The sequence below is a fragment of the Choloepus didactylus genome, chromosome 8 (genome assembly GCF_015220235.1).
Source record: "Choloepus didactylus isolate mChoDid1 chromosome 8, mChoDid1.pri, whole genome shotgun sequence".
In the NCBI taxonomy this organism is placed as follows: domain Eukaryota; kingdom Metazoa; phylum Chordata; class Mammalia; order Pilosa; family Megalonychidae; genus Choloepus; species Choloepus didactylus.
Genome location: NC_051314.1, coordinates 122,729,429 through 122,745,197, shown reverse-complemented (window position 1 = coordinate 122,745,197; position 15,769 = coordinate 122,729,429). Strand labels below are relative to the sequence as shown.

Sequence of the window (15,769 nt, the reverse complement as noted above, 5' to 3'; positions counted from 1 at the left end):
TAAAGAGTACAGGTTGTCAGTCTTTTGTTGCTGTGGTTGAGCCACAAAACTGCTTATCATCTTTATTTAGCAAATGCAAAAAGGGAAGACCTGGTCAGTTACATATTTCTCCCTAATTGTGTGGAGAAAACATATTAGTTCCTCAGAAGCAGCAAAGATTTTCCTAATAGTCACATCAAATGACTGCTCTGTAGCTTATTGCAGTGGATAATCTTACTGTTATTTCTGTTGTTAAAAAAACATCATATTCTCATAAGAAGTTAGTTTCACCACCTTTGATGTTCCTTTCCAAGATTTGTATGAAGATTCATGATTGTATAGAATCATCAGTTGCCTTGAACAAGAGTAATAGATGAACAGTCATTCTGATGTTATAACTATAAAATTGTTGTGTGTGCTGCCTCCTCATCCATCTTACTCTGGCTAAGCCACTTGCCTTAACACTGACCTTTTGCCTAGTTAATAAGCAGCTTTGCAGAGCTCAAACCTACATCTGAGGCCACCATCCACCCAACTTATCACGTATGTTTGCTTTAAACTAACCAATCCTTGACTCCCGCTGGAAATCTACTAACCTCCATCACTGGACCACAATAAAGGGATAAGCCCACAGTCCCTCTGGCTCTGTTTGTGTGCTCCACACCCAATAGCCAGAACGCTTCGCATCGACTCTCAGATGCCCCTCTCTCTCTCTGGGAACTGTGAGTGACACACTCTCTTTTCTCAAGCATTGTGGCCTTAGCTTCCCATTGTGTCGCACCTGATCTCCAGGACCCAAATTTTTTATAATGCAATTTTATTGAGATATCTCCACATACCCTACAATCATCCAAAGTATACAATCAATTGTTCACAGTATCATCATATAGTTGTGTACTCATCACCACACTCAATTTTTTGAACATTTTCATTGCTCCAAAAAATAAAAATAAGAATAAAAATAAAAATAAAAACAAAAGTAAAACAGAACACCTGAAACATCTCATACCCCTCCTCCCCTCCTATTATTCATTTACTTTTTGTCCCCATTTTTCTATTCATCTGTCCATACACTGGATAAAGAGAGTGTGAGCCACAAGGTTTTCACAATCACAGAGTCACACTGTGTAAGCTATATAGTTATGCAATAGTCTTCAAGAATCAAGGCTACAAGTTCAGCAGTTTCAGGTATTTCCTTCTAGCTATTCTAATACACTAAAACCTAAAAAGGGATATTTATGTAGTGCATAAGAGTTACCTCCAGAATGACTCTCAACTCCACTTGAAATCTCTCAGTCACTGAAACTTTATTTTGTTTCATTTCTCTTCCTTCTTTTGGTCCAGAAGGCTTTCTAAATCCCATGATGCTGGGTCCAAGCTCATCCCTGGGAGTCATGTCCCAAGTTGCCAGGGAGATTTACGCTCCTGGGAATCCTGTTCTATGTAGGGGGGAGGGCAGTGAGTTTACCTGCAGTGTTGGCTTAGAGAGAGAGGCCACATCTGAGCAACAAAAGAAGTTCTCTGGGGGTGACTCTTAGACACAATTATAAAGAGGCTTAGCCTCTCCTTTGCAGTAATGAGCTTCATGAGGGCAAGCCCCAAGATTGAGGGCTCAGCCTACTACAATGGCAGTCTGGGACCCAAATTTAAAATCCAACTTCACTTAATTCAAAACAATAGGCAAGAGAAGAAAGTGTACCTGGGAGAAGCTAGTTCCTGCCAAAGTGAATGAGCATGAAGATTCTTCATCTTTGGAAAAGAGAAATACCTTTCACAGCAGGCTGACTGAAGTGAATCAAGACATGTCACTGACGATGGGTGGTGAGAATGGTAATGGAGCAAAGATAGTTCCACTGTCTGTGCACAGGAGGCAGTGAGCCAGCATTGAAAGTGCAGCAGTGTGAATTGTGACTTGGGTCTGGAGAGCCTGACTGGGAACAATTTTGCTGGCTTTGCTCTCCTGAGTCAGTGACAGATGTGAAGAAACAAAACAAACAATCAAACAACCACAGTGAATGATTTAACTCTTGCTGAACATGGTTTTTCAAAATCCAGAATACCTCCTGGAAGGAAATGTTGCAGGTTAGAAGTCTAGTAAATTCCTTGCAGCATATGCTATCAGATGTTTTGTAAATTTGTTCCTCCCCAAAACAAAGGCTGCAAGAATAACCCTATTCTCCTATTCAGATAGGGCAGTATTACATGGGAGCAAAATTATGAGCACAGCTGGACACCTTCCTGATGGTTCAGTTTGGCCTAATAATAAACTCAAAATTGGATAGATTCCGTATCAAGAATTATCTCTGACTATCACTTTTCTCATCTTGGATTCAAATAAAAGCTCTATGGAAGAGTATTCTTGTGTTTAATCTCTAGAAAGGACATACAGTTTAGCAATTTTGGTGGAGGAGTGAAATTAACTCTATAGACATATACACGCAGAGATGAAGTAAACAAAATGAAGACTCATATCCTGGGGTGGAGACTAAGAATCCAAACCATGAATCTTGACTTATTTGGATGAACTATTTGGTCTCACATCAAAATTCCTTTACAATAAAATAGGAGTTCTTTTCTCAAGAACTTTAGATGTTTTAATACATGGCTGAATGATCAAGTTGGTACACATGGTTATACACACACTAGAGACCATGGATGGGAGGATTTGGTGCTGGAAAATTTCAAAACTGGCTATACCAGTTTCTATTAAAACCATAAAACCCTCTCATTAATGTTCTCATGGGTCGTATTTTCATCAACATAACTAAGTGCTAAGCACTCTTTTAAGTGTTTTAAGGAATTAGCATATTTAAAGAGTTACTATTTCACTTAATATATTTTTGAAAAATTTAATGAATAATAGAATGAAACTGATCTGAAGCACAACCACAAGAGAACTTCAATAAACAAGATCAGTATGATTTCCCTGTCCTGACATATAAAATTTAAGTATACACATGAGCATTTCTCTTGTTGTTATAACATAATCTGATCTAAATCACGGCTCCAGAGTGGCAAATCTGGTAAAAGTCTTAACAAAAATACACCAATTGGAAAGGAAGATTTGTTCTCAAAACTGTTCCTTTTGATTCACAAAGTATTACCTAGCAAGAATCAAAATGAAATGCATGTGATATTCTTTCTAGACTGACCTGAATTACAAGCAATACAGTAAACTTCCCTGTCTTGTGGGTGTGCAGGGCAAACACAAAAAGTAAGTGTGAAGTTTTCTTTCGGTTAATTATGAAACTTTACATAGCAAATACTTTTTAAACTGGAGTCCATGTTTTTAATTGTGCTCCAAGTTACCAGGCCCTGCTTCCTCCTCCTTCAGGATTACAGGCATTAAATTCTTAGCACAAGTCCTTGAAATTTCTTCCTCGCTTCAGGTATGTTTAACCATTTCTGGTTAATTCCATCTCCTCTAACTCTTGGAAGATGTGACCAATAGACAAGTCTTCTTTGAGATATCTTCATTGTTTTACATTTTTCATTAAAAAAATACACTAGGTATAGTATCTTTTTCTGACTTCAAGATGTCAACATATTGTTTTATTTGACTATTTTCTTCCCAAATATTTGATGTATGTCTATTAGTATTTCTTAATGAAATGTCTCTGAAAAGTGTTAATAGAAGGTATTTTGAACTCTGACAAATAACTGACTTTATCCTGGCCAGTGTTTTGCCAGCTCTGAAGCCGACAGTCAATACTAAGAAATATTTATGGCAGTATAATTCATCAAACTTTTGAATTTTAGTTATTTTGATAATTTACTCTTTAATAATAAGGGGGTTTATATAAAACACAGAAACAAGCTAGTAAGTCAATAGACTTGGCACACAGATGAGGCTGTGGTTTTATTTAAATCTGAAACCAATTGGGCAAACAATAGGCATTTGCCCACTACTTACCTCGTTCATTATCTAATCACCTAGGGAAAGTGCAAACTATGAACATTAACCTCATGCTTTAATCAGAAATTGTGCAATGCACAGCTAACTAATATGCATAACACTAGGATCTCTGACAGTAGTGAAAAATCAACTCTGCCTATAATTTTCCCCTTTCAAGAGGCAAACCGCAAGGATATTAGAGAGAGATCTAGAAATTTTGGAGACTTGAGATCACTGAAGATCTAGAATTGATTCCTACTTTTTGTACAAGAATTGGTTAAATACCTCTGAATTCTTGTAGGGTTATCTTATTTCCTTTACTTCTAAGTTCTTGGTGGTATGTTTTCCAGCATTTGGGGCTCCAAACTGCTGAGAACATGCATCAGCAAAGATAACAGGCAGAGCTGTTATCAACCCAGATTTTTTTATTATTGCTTCACTCCTCTTTTTTGTAATATACCACTTCCTATTATAGTATACCTTCCCAAATTATAGAACCATATACTGACAATTAAGCTTTTTATCTTACACAGTTTTTTCCTATATAAAGATGAACGAGGAGCCAATAATTTATGTGACACTAAACCAGGACTCTTGGCAGAAGCACACATACAAGAATAACACTGAATATAAATTTAGTCCAAATGAATTGTCATTAACTAAGAAGGAGCTGAAACACCATAAACCTTGTAAAGAGCAGCACAAAAACTCAACTGAAGATGTCAGTGGCAAAGGTAAGATGTTTTAAAATACTGTATTTAATACACATGTAGAGAGTGTTTAAAATTATGTACCGAACTGTGTACAACATACTAGGGAAATACAAAAATATAACATAAAATTTCTGTCTAAGCCTGGTTAGAGGGAGAAAATAGGCAAGCAAAAATTTAAATATCAATTTAATGCAGATTGTGATAAAGGGCAAAATGGCAAAAAATATAAATGATTTAAAAGGTAACTTGGTAGGGACATGTTGGAAGCAATGTAGTTATTTTAGATTATTTGTTTTTCTTAATCCTTTGCTTTGTTTTGTTTGAAATGTATTTTTCTGTTGTTTGTTTTTAATTTTTTTATAAATAAAGCTAAAAAAACTAAAAAAAGCAACAAAAAAGGTAACTTGAATAGTTTAGAAAGTTCATGGTTAAACTTAGAGTTGATTTAGACTTTAAAGGAAGAATAAAATTTGTATAATGAAAAGGATTTGAGATGAGAATGGTATGAGTTGATGTGTGGAAAAATCGTTGGACATGTTTGAGTGCACTAAGCTTAGGCAAGCTGTTTTGAAGCACAGAGAAATTTATTGAGCTACAAGTGAGGATGTCATTGCATTGATCAGTTAGTGGGCCAGGGTATGGAATAGAGCTGAAACTATAGCCTTTGACATAATTATTTTTTAAGGCAAGCAAAATATAAATATATTTCTTCTAAATTTGGAGGGCCAGCAAAGATAAAAATTGAACATTACATACAGTAATATTTAACATAACATGTAAAGTTTTAGATTATTGCTTGCTTCTGGATACTTGAGTCTGATTGCTGCAGGCTTCTCATTTCCAAACGTTTTTAATTTTTTATTCTTTATATACAGAGTTTCCATTTAGCATAATATAATGAACTTTCCCAAGTGGCACAGAGGTATTGTATTCCATTGAATGAATTTGCCATTCCCTTAAAAATAATACACTACTGCCACGCACTAATTTTGTTTCGGTTTGTCAGTGCGATAATGTTCTTTGCACAATTCTTTGTTTGTACTCCTTAGAATAAATCCTAGGAGGAAAAATACTGAATGAAATAATTTCAGGCATTTAAAGCTATTGATGCACACAATGAAATTATTTTCTAAAAGTAACAAGAAACACTCAGACCAGCAGTGAATGAGTGTGCTAAATATACTCCCGTCTGCACTGGATACTGCCATGTTTTAAATTTTTTTTTTTTTTTTTTTTGATTATAGAAGAAAATAGTATCTCATGTCATTTTAATTTTCATCTTTTAAAATACTGAACAGTATTTTTATATCTTATGTTTATTTGTCATTTGCATTTCTCTGGTGAAATATCTGTATCCTTTACTCATTTTTCTATTGACATTTGAGGTTTCATAGAGAATTTGTATAAAAAATTTATATTAATAATATTGATGCATTGTCAGTCCTTTTAAACATATGACTTTTCTCAGTATGCTGTCTCCTTTTAAATTTTATTTCTCTTTTACTTTTGTTTCACTTTAGCAAACTAGAACTACCATTTTTCTTTATGATTGCTTTCATATACATGAAGTTCAGATCAGATGGAAATTTCCATAGCTTCATTTTGTTTATGGTTTCTTATTTAAACTTTCTCCCCTTTAACTATTTGGAATTTATTTGGGTGCATATTATGAAGTGAAGAAAAAAAAAAACTTCATTTTTCCCTCAAATATTTAAATGGTGCAAGCTTTTTCTTTATGAATGTAAAATTTAATTTTTATTATTGCTAAAATATATAGCACTAATGTATAAATAACAGAAATAAATTCTAGCATCTTTCCTAGAAACTGCATGAATTTATACATGTCTTTTGATGCCAAGAAGTGAATGATAAAAATGACCCAAAACTCCTTTACTGGGAGTAATTGATAAATTACTTATACCTCATCCAAACAGTGGAATATTGTAGAGCTAGCTATTAAAAAGAATAAAATAAATTTAAATGCATTTATATATAAACATGTATAATAGGATATATTGTTGAATTAATAAAGCATATTATGATACAGAATACTAGTATGATCTTTTTATACACTTACACATATGTATTATCTAATTATTCTTTAAGGCTGTGCAGACACACTGAACTATTTAGAATGCTTATCTGATAAGAGTAGTGGATATCAAGGGGAATTTCACTCCATGAATTTCATTTAAAAATTTTAAAGCAAATATGAAATTATTTTAAAAGATACATATTATTTTGAGAATTCTAATGTGCCATGATGATAAAAAGCAATCCTTTAAGATATTGAAGAACTTCTGTTTCTGATCAGGTAAATGAAACTTGAATATAAACATTCTTGTGTAGAAAAAATAAAGAATTTTGAGAAATATTTCTTAACATTGGTTTAAATATGTAGGTGAACGTACTGGCTTGAATCTTAGGTACCCCATAAAAAGCCATGCTCTTTGATGCAGTCTTGCAGAGGCAAACGTACTGTGGGTGAGATATTTTGATTAGGTTGTTTCCATGGAGATGTGACCCACCAACTGTGGGTGAGACTTTTTGTTTAGGTTATTTCCATGGGGGTGTGACTCCACCCATTCAAGGTGGGTTTTGATTATTTTACTGGAGTCTTTAAGAGAGCTCAGGGGCCAACATAGATGCAGATACTTGGAGATGCAGACAGAAAGATGTTTGGATTTGCTAAGCTAAAAGATGAAGCCCAGAGTTTGCCCTGGAGAAGTTGAGAGGACTCCCAGATGCTTAGAGAAAAATGATCTGGGAGAACAAGTAAGGTTGAACAGGAGCTGAGAGAGAGAAGCTAAGAGAGACAGAAGGCCAGAGACATTTTGGAGAAAGCCATTTTGAAACCAGAACCCAGCAGCAAAGGACCTGCAGATCCCAGCCATGTGCCATCCCAGCTGACAGAGGTATTCTGGATTCCATCAGCCTTTCTTCAGTGAAGTTATCCTCTTGTTGATGCCTTAGTTTGGACACTTTTATGACCTTAGAGCTGTAAATTTGTAACCTAATAAATCGCCTTTATAAAAGTCAATCCATTTCTGGTATTTTGCATAATGGCAGCTTCATAGGAAAAAGTATCAGTTAATAGTAGTGACCTAAAGGAGAATCAAGCATTGGCTTTATTCTAACTGTGATTAATTTGTTCAAAGTACTAGGTGACAGACAAGATGGAAAATTTTACCAGATAGCTGGAATCTATGCAAAGAAATCAAATTGAAATTGTAGAAATGAAAACTACAATAACAGAATTTAGAACTACAGAGATATTTAATAACTGGTTGGACACAGCCAAAGAAAGAATCAGTGAACTGGAAGATAGATTAGAAGAAAATATACAAACTGAAGCAAAGAGGGCTTAGACAATGAAAAACTCAGAAATTACCATAGGAGATATGTGAAACATAGTAATATTTGAAGAAATAATGAATGAGAATTATCCAGCACTGGTAAAAGCTATCAAGCTACACATGCAACAAAGTGCATCAAACCCCAAAAAGGACACATAAAAAAGAAAACCACATTTTGGAACATCTTAGTATGATGCCTAAGAAAAAAGCCAAAGGATATCTTATCTTTAAAGTAACCACAAAAACATACATCATTTTCAAAGGAGAATTAATAAAACAGACAGCTGACTTTTTAACAGAAATTATGGAATCCAGAAAATGACATATGCAATTCAAACTGTTAAAGGAAAATAACTTCCAAACTAAAATTCTCAACCCAGCAACAATAATCCTAAAAAAAAAAAGAAAGAAAGGAAAAGAAAAGAGATAATTCTTAAGCAAAACAGTACAATTTCACCCAACAACAAAAAAATCAAATAAGTACAATAAGGTAGTTCTAACCAAATAAAATGAACCCACATGGTAAAAGAGAAGCCAAGAAAAGAATGAAGAACAATGGAAATCTTAAACATGGGAGTAGATATGAATGAATACAAATAATAGTAATAATGCTGCTCTGGGGTGTTTAGTATACAACTTAATTGCAGTACAGTCATAAAAAAAAGGTAGAAGTTAAATAAATGTGGTTAACCTGTTCTAAAGTTTTGTCATTATCTGTGAAGTTATACTATAATATTTATGGTTATAATCTAGTAATTTATATTAGACTCAAATAAGTTAAGGATGCATGTTTTAATATCTATGTTAAACATTCAGTTGATAGTAAAGGATGTATAACTTTTATTTTTGGAATAAAAAACTAGAATAATATAAAGGATAAAATAAATAATGATAAATAATAAAGAGAATAAATATAAAAATTAAATAAATATAAACAAGGAAGTAAGAAAGCAGTGTAAAAGGAACATGCAAAAGGAGTGGTAACTATAAAAAGAAATCATAAAATAACAGATGTAGACATAAGTGTATCAATACTTTCATTAAATGTAAATGAAAGATACTCCAATTAAAAGACAAATATTATCAGATTGTATTAAATCCAAACATACAGTGTTTATAAGTGATATTTAAATATAAGGGTTCAAAAATTTTGAAAATAAAAGGATGGAAATATATATAATATACAAACAATAGCCAAAAACAATCTGACATAGCTATACTAATATTAGGTAAAGTAGGAGTTTAATAGATTAAAAAGTAAGGGATTGTAATCCAAAGAGAACACTAATGAAATGGAAATCAAGCCCTTTGCAAGTTCCCCTCATCAAAACCTTTTGGTCTCTGCACATTTGCAATAAGGGAGATGTTAAGGACAGTAGTGAATATTTTTAAAAAACTGGTTTTGAAAATGACAGAAGTTGACCAAGAGAAGAAAGATAATTGTCAAATTCCATTAAGAATCAAGGTGAGGTTTGAAAGCCTAATGTGAATTATGAATTAGCACCAGGCTGTTTGATTTCCTTCATCAGATATGTGCAACCCAGGTATAGAAAGAGAGAAGGTGGAATTCAATTCAGCTTAGTGTAACAGTTACTTAGTGTGGTGGAAAAGTAACAGTTAGTGACATTAGAATCATTCTGATACATGTGACAACATAGATGACCTTGAAGACAGCATGTTGAGTGACAAAAAGGACAAATATTGCATGATCTCATTGTTATGAAATAATTAGAATACACAAACTCTAGAGTCAGAATCTAGAATATAGATTACCAGGAGATGGGGTGGGGGTATGGAATAGGGAATTAAGCTTAAAACATACATTGTTTCTATTTGGGTTGATGGAAAAGTTTTGGTAATGATGGTGGTGATGGTAGCACAACATTGTGAACATAATTAACAGCACTGAATTATATATTTGTATGTGGTTAAAAGGGAAAATTTTAGGTTGTATATATGTTACTAGAATAAAAGTATTTAAAAAAAAATCCATGGAAATGCACAACACAGTAAACCCCAAGTTAAATCATGGACTACAGTAAATAGTACAATTATAAAAATAGTCTTTTATCAATTGTAACAAATGTACCACACCAATGCAAGGTGCTAATAATAGGGTGGTAAATGGGACCCTGTATTTTATGCTTGATTTTTCTTTAAACCTACAACTTCTCTAATAAAAAAAAATCATTCAGGTGATCCATGATTAAGTCTGGGTTGGATGGATAAGGCATGGCAATGGCAATGAATGAGGAGAAAATAAAAAGCAAGAGATGGATGTGTTAGTGATAATGAAGAAATTCAGTGGAAGGAGAGAAACTAGTAGGAAAGATAAACATTGTACCTCACAGGTTATCATTTTATATATTTAATGTTCCAAAGTTAGAGAGAGAAAAATAAAGCTGGCACTTCACTGCTTCTGATCTTCTAACTATCTACAGCTAATGGTTTGTAAATCTGTCAAAGGTGGGGGCCACATCTCATTCTTTCTATATCTTCACTACTGGTTCTAATCCATGTATGACACATTGAGAATCTTAATAAATGTTTCTCACGTTAAGGGAGGGAGGAAAGTGGGGAAGAAAAAGAATAAACAAATGATATTTGTTTGACTACCAATTTTAAAATGTAGTCACTTTTATTTTTTTGTAGGGAAGAGCTCAATCAATTGCCATTTTAGTTTTAGATAGTTTACTTGCTCAGTCTATTGAATTTTTTCCCTCATCTTATGGTGAAAAGGAATGAAAGAGAAGAGGATTTGGAAGCAGGATTTGTGAATTAGTGATTCAGTTTTTGCCATTACTTGCTTATGCTTTGTATGGGCAAGCAGCCCATATAAAAAAATGAGGCTTTTACTTCAGTTACATCATTATTGTCTAAAATCTGGTAAAATATTTCACAGTCTTGTCAGAATCAAGAATAAAAAAGGTGTTTGAATTGTGTTCTTAACGGTAAAGTGCTTTGTGAATATTATTTTTATTATTTGTCCTAAAATCTTGTTCCAGCTACTTCTGCTTTTGATTATAGATTTCTCACCTCTTCCATGGAGGCTCATGTCTGTGGTGCTTGGGGTCACATGCTTTTTCCTGATGGCTATCGCCATTGCAGTGGCTGCTTTCACAGGAAACTGTAAGTAACTACAGAGAATTCTGCATTGCTCTGTCTTTCGGAACTTTATTTATTTCGTAGAATAGGATGAGCAAAAATTAGGCTCAGAACAATTTTACCTTATCAAAGTTCTTTTTTTTTTTATTTTACTTTCTCTAAAATTGCTTATTTACTCCTCTAGATTGTAATCTTTTTTTTTTTTGGATTTTTTAAAATTCAATTTTATTGAGATATATTCACATACCATGCTGTCATACAAAGCATACATTCAGTTGTTCACAGTACCATTATATAGTTGTGTGTTCATCACCAAAATTAATTTTTGAACATTTTCATTACCACACACACAAAAATAATAAGAATAAAAATTAAAGTGAAAAAGAACAATTAAAGTAAAAAAGAACATTGGGTGCCTTTTTTTTTTTGCCCCCATTTTTCTACTCATTCATCCATACACTGGACAAAGGGGAGTGTGGTCCATATGGCTTTCCCGATCACATTACTACCCTTCATAAGCTACATTTTTTATACAATTGTCTTCAAGATTCAAGGGTTCTGGGTTGTAGTTTGATAGTTTCAGGTATTTACTGCTAGCTATTCCAATTCATTAGAACCTAAAAAGGTTGTCTATATTGTGCATAAGAGTGCCCACCAGAGTGACCTCTCGGCTCCTTTTGGAATCTCTCTGCCACTGAAACTTACTTCATTTCATTTCACATCCCCGTTTTGGTCAAGAAGATGTTCTCCATCCCACGATGCCGGGTCTACATTCCTCTCTGGGAGTCATAGTCCACGTTGCCAGAGAGATTTACTCCCTTGGGTGTCAGATCTCACGTAGTGGGGAGGGCAGTGATTTCACCTGCCACGTTGGTTTAGCTAGAGAGGGCCACTAGATTGCAGTATTTTGATAGTTATTTTGATATTTCAGTTTAAAGGAGGATCTAATTATTATGTCTATTTTTGTAGCATCTTCTAAAGAAACTTATGTCACAACCCAGCAAAAAGGTAGGCCACAGTTTTATAACCTGCTTCCTTAATATTGATTTAAGCAGCAAAGATGTAGAGTGAGTTGCTACAATGATGACATGTGGGGACACATATTCAGGGCACAACAGAAACTTTCAGCAAATGATCCCCTTAGCGTTCAGAATAAAGAGGCCAGAAAGGGCAAATCTCCTTGTCACCTACTCAACGGAAAGAGTCCAAAAGAGCAGGGGATAACGTCCCATTGTGCCCTGTCCCCTGGGGGTGGCCGAAAACTGCTCCGGTTAGGAGCCATACATGGCAGCTCCACAAGCCCCGCTTCGAGCCAGAGGAGAGAGACCAATCTATACTGTTTGAATGTAGGTTTTATCCACCTGAGGGGTGGGATGGGGGCTTGCCACTGAGAATTCCTGTTCTGATAATGTCAGGTGCTGCTTGTTCCCTGTTTCTGGGTTTAGGGTCTGGAGGGGTCTTTTTATTAGACCTAGCATCTCCTGCCCTGGGGTTGTGGAATGGCACACAATAGAAAGGATGTGGGGGTAGCAGAGGATGGCCACTTAGCCTGGGTTTGTGACTTCCTCAGAGAAGGAGGTGGGGATAGGTGAAGTCTGGGTAATGGCTGCTTAACAGGGGTCTATGATTTCCCTAACAAAAGCCATTCCTGATTTGTATCAACTCTACAAACAGAATTTTCTATAGGCAAGGTAGTCTATGTGCTATAGATGATATAAATATAATAAAACATGATCCCAGCTATTAAAAAACATAATCTAGTAAGACAGAAGTTTATGTAAAACTAACTGCAAGATAAGAATACAGAGATAAGTTCTTATTAGGGAGTCATGTAAGATTCCATTGGTTTGTAGGGATGGTAGAATTAATTAATCTGAGAACAGATTTAAAGAGGTACAGTTTGTATTAGAAGGGCAAAATTTCAGCAAAAATTCGCCTTACGGTGATGTAAGGTGAAGACATTCCATCTTACAAAGGTGCTATAACAATGGCAATGAAGTAAGAAACTAAATGGTTTGCCTACTCACATCATTCGATAGATGCATCAAGGCTTGTCAGATATGACACATGAAGGATCTGAGAGGTAGCAGCAAGTTGAGAGAAAAATAAAACCAAGAGTTTTTATTTCTAATTTTTATGACTAGTTTCTGTTTTTATATAATGTTCCTGTAATGACAAAAATTGTACTTCTACTTGCAAGTTGCATTTGGAAAAAAAAAAAAAAAAACATGAACATCAAACTTTCTGAATCTGTTCAGGACAATGATAGAGAATTTTTGTCTAGGACCTCGTTGTCATTCTTGCCCAAAGAACTGGGTTTGGTTCAGATGCAGTTGTTACTACTTCTCCAAAGAACAGTTAACTTGGAGAGAGAGTCAACAGGCCTGCTTGTCTAAGAATGCCAGTCTCCTGAAGATAAATAAGGAGGAGGTGGTAAGTGATTACTTTGAGCATCATATGAGTATGTGAGATATGCAGAGTTAATTAACTATTAAACTGTGAAATCACCTGAGTTCCACACTAGGCAAATGGCTGAAGGATATCACTTGTGGATCTTTTGTTTCAACACTCACATGCAAGATACAGCAGAGGATGTGTATATTGGGTACAGGAATAAAAGGTTTTGAGGTAATATTTGAAAGGCCCTTCATGAAAAAGTGTATAGAGGTTGGATTTTAAAAGAGACAGTTATTATAAGAACTATCTCTTTCATAGAAAAAAAACCTGCTGAAGCCCAGCATCAAGATGGTATAGTGTTTGCAGACCAAAAGCTAATACCGTTGTCCAGTTAGTGCATCAGGATCTAGAACACTATGTGAGAAATGGGGGAGTTTCCCTAACTCCAACAATGCAAATCAGCATCAAGTTCAAGTCCTCTGTATTTGAGCTCGCCTGAAAGATACAGTACTCTCTTCTCGAGAGAGAGAAGATAGGCAGTGGGGATAAAATTAATCTTCAAGAAGTCCATGAGGGATGTATTCTTTAAAAACACTATCTCCTTTATGGCCCAAGCCAGTACTATCATTGATTCATATTTATTTGTTTATTTTCTATATTTCCCAGGAGGACAAGGAGTTTATTTTTTTAGTTGCATATCATCAGCATCTGCAAAAGACGTTAATTTTTAGAAAGGACAAATTGAATAAATATACATGTGATGTTGAATTTTTTACAAGTACTTTCATGCAGTGGACAAAAAGATAATAATGGGAAAGTTACATTTGTGTGTATTTGTTTACCACCAGCATTTCTTCTCTTTAAAATCTTTCTTTTGGATTGGAATCTACCATAATGGAATTGATAAGCAATGGCTATGGGAAAATGATTCAACTATGTCCTCTGATATGTAAGTACTTGTCTGACACAATACTTTAATTACCGTATTTGCCCAAAGAAACAGAAACATTGCCTGGGGAATAATTTCAAGACATTTATGGACTTGGAGAAAGAGACTGTAACTTAAACCCAGTCCCACATTCAGCATTACAAATTCCAGAAACCGAAGACATAGTTCAGTTTCAAAATTCTCCTGAGAATTTTTCTTCCAAACCCTGACTAAAAGTCTACTTACTTTGCTACTAACCACACAGTTCTTTTCCAACCTGAGTCAGGAATATAACCTTAAATTCCTCATGCTTTTTAATATTCCAGTCACTATCAGCCTAAAGACTATGAGCCTAAAAATATGTTTTTCCACCAGAAGAATTTACTTAAGCCTGTTCATAGATTTTTTATCATTTTATTTTTAATTTGTCTGTCTACCTTTACAACCGATGATAATCTATGTGCTTTCTTCCCTTTTAGATATACTTATCCTTTGTTGGATTTTAATTATTATTTAAATCTCTCTAATCTATCAATGACATTTTATTAAATGTATCAATAACATAAAAAATTAACATTTTACTTAGTGATAGAAATTGTGTTTTATATGTATATTAATTATAGTATAATTATTACAACACATAAATTATATTTTACAGTATAATATAAATTATACATTTCTTCTCTTTGCACATTATAGAATTTCATGATAATGACTGTGACATTTCTTCTGTTGTAGCTTTTCTCTTCCTAGATATCAAAGGCAACAAATCTGTTTATCTTACAAATCAAGAGAAGTCTATGTAGATGAAAGCTGTGAAAATAAACAGACCTATATCTGTAAGAAACCCCTTTTTTACTTTACGAAATCACAGGAGAGATGAGTCACTCTTCTCTCATGCTATACCTTGACACACTGCCAACCGTCTTTTTTCTTGTTCTATGGAAAAAGCATGTAAATTTACATCTTTGGTTTTAATAAAAATAGAATCTTCTAAAATGTATTGCAATGTCATTCTTCATAATATACTATACTTTTGTTAAACAAATACAGTTTGATATAGATGACTTGAGAAAATAACCCTGACAATATTTAGGAGAATATATTTATGCCTATGAATTTTAGGAGATATTGTAATAAATGGTTTCTGATGCAGACAGTATTGGATATTAAAGAGGCTGACATGTAAGATTACACTATTGTCACTGCCTATTTTCTTTTTTTTTGAATAGAGATTGCTTTTTTAGTACAAAATCAAAGGATATTGTTAAGCAATAAAACACTGAGTATTTTAACCATAAGAAAAGATAACTGTGATAACAAAGGAAATAAAAGTGTTCTATAAATTTTGGAGAACAGTTTTCTGCTTCACTGAAATCCATAAATCCAACTTATT

At 34.1% G+C, this 15,769-nt stretch overlaps 1 protein-coding gene and 1 long non-coding RNA gene across 3 annotated transcripts in view; one reads left to right on the top strand and one right to left on the bottom strand.

Moving 5' to 3' along the window:
• The window catches only part of LOC119543458, a 33,145-nt gene that overhangs the window by 3,938 nt on the left and 13,438 nt on the right, over window positions 1-15,769 (bottom strand). The window lies entirely within an intron of this gene.
• LOC119541983 (killer cell lectin-like receptor subfamily E member 1) lies at window positions 3,115-15,338 on the top strand. 2 transcript variants are annotated; one of them, XM_037846428.1, is made up of 7 exons: window positions 3,115-3,193; window positions 4,408-4,608; window positions 10,971-11,072; window positions 12,018-12,056; window positions 13,333-13,481; window positions 14,294-14,394; window positions 15,112-15,338. In XM_037846428.1, the coding sequence occupies exons 2-7, from the start codon at window positions 4,425-4,427 to the stop codon at window positions 15,254-15,256; spliced, it is 720 nt and encodes a 239-aa protein (XP_037702356.1). In that variant the 5' UTR covers window positions 3,115-3,193; window positions 4,408-4,424; the 3' UTR covers window positions 15,257-15,338. The 2 variants fall into 2 exon arrangements, with proteins under 2 accessions (XP_037702356.1, XP_037702355.1); XM_037846427.1 differs by lacking the exon at window positions 3,115-3,193 and adding an exon at window positions 3,236-3,368.

Bases quoted from the DNA above. Each gene is read 5' to 3' on its own strand.
- LOC119541983 (XM_037846428.1), top strand. From the start codon at position 4,425: ATGAACGAGGAGCCAATAATTTATGTGACACTAAACCAGGACTCTTGG. The intron at 11,073-12,017 runs GTAAGTAACTAC...CTATTTTTGTAG, and splicing joins GGCTGCTTTCACAGGAAACT to CATCTTCTAAAGAAACTTAT. The intron at 13,482-14,293 runs GTAAGTGATTAC...GTTTACCACCAG, and splicing joins AGATAAATAAGGAGGAGGTG to CATTTCTTCTCTTTAAAATC.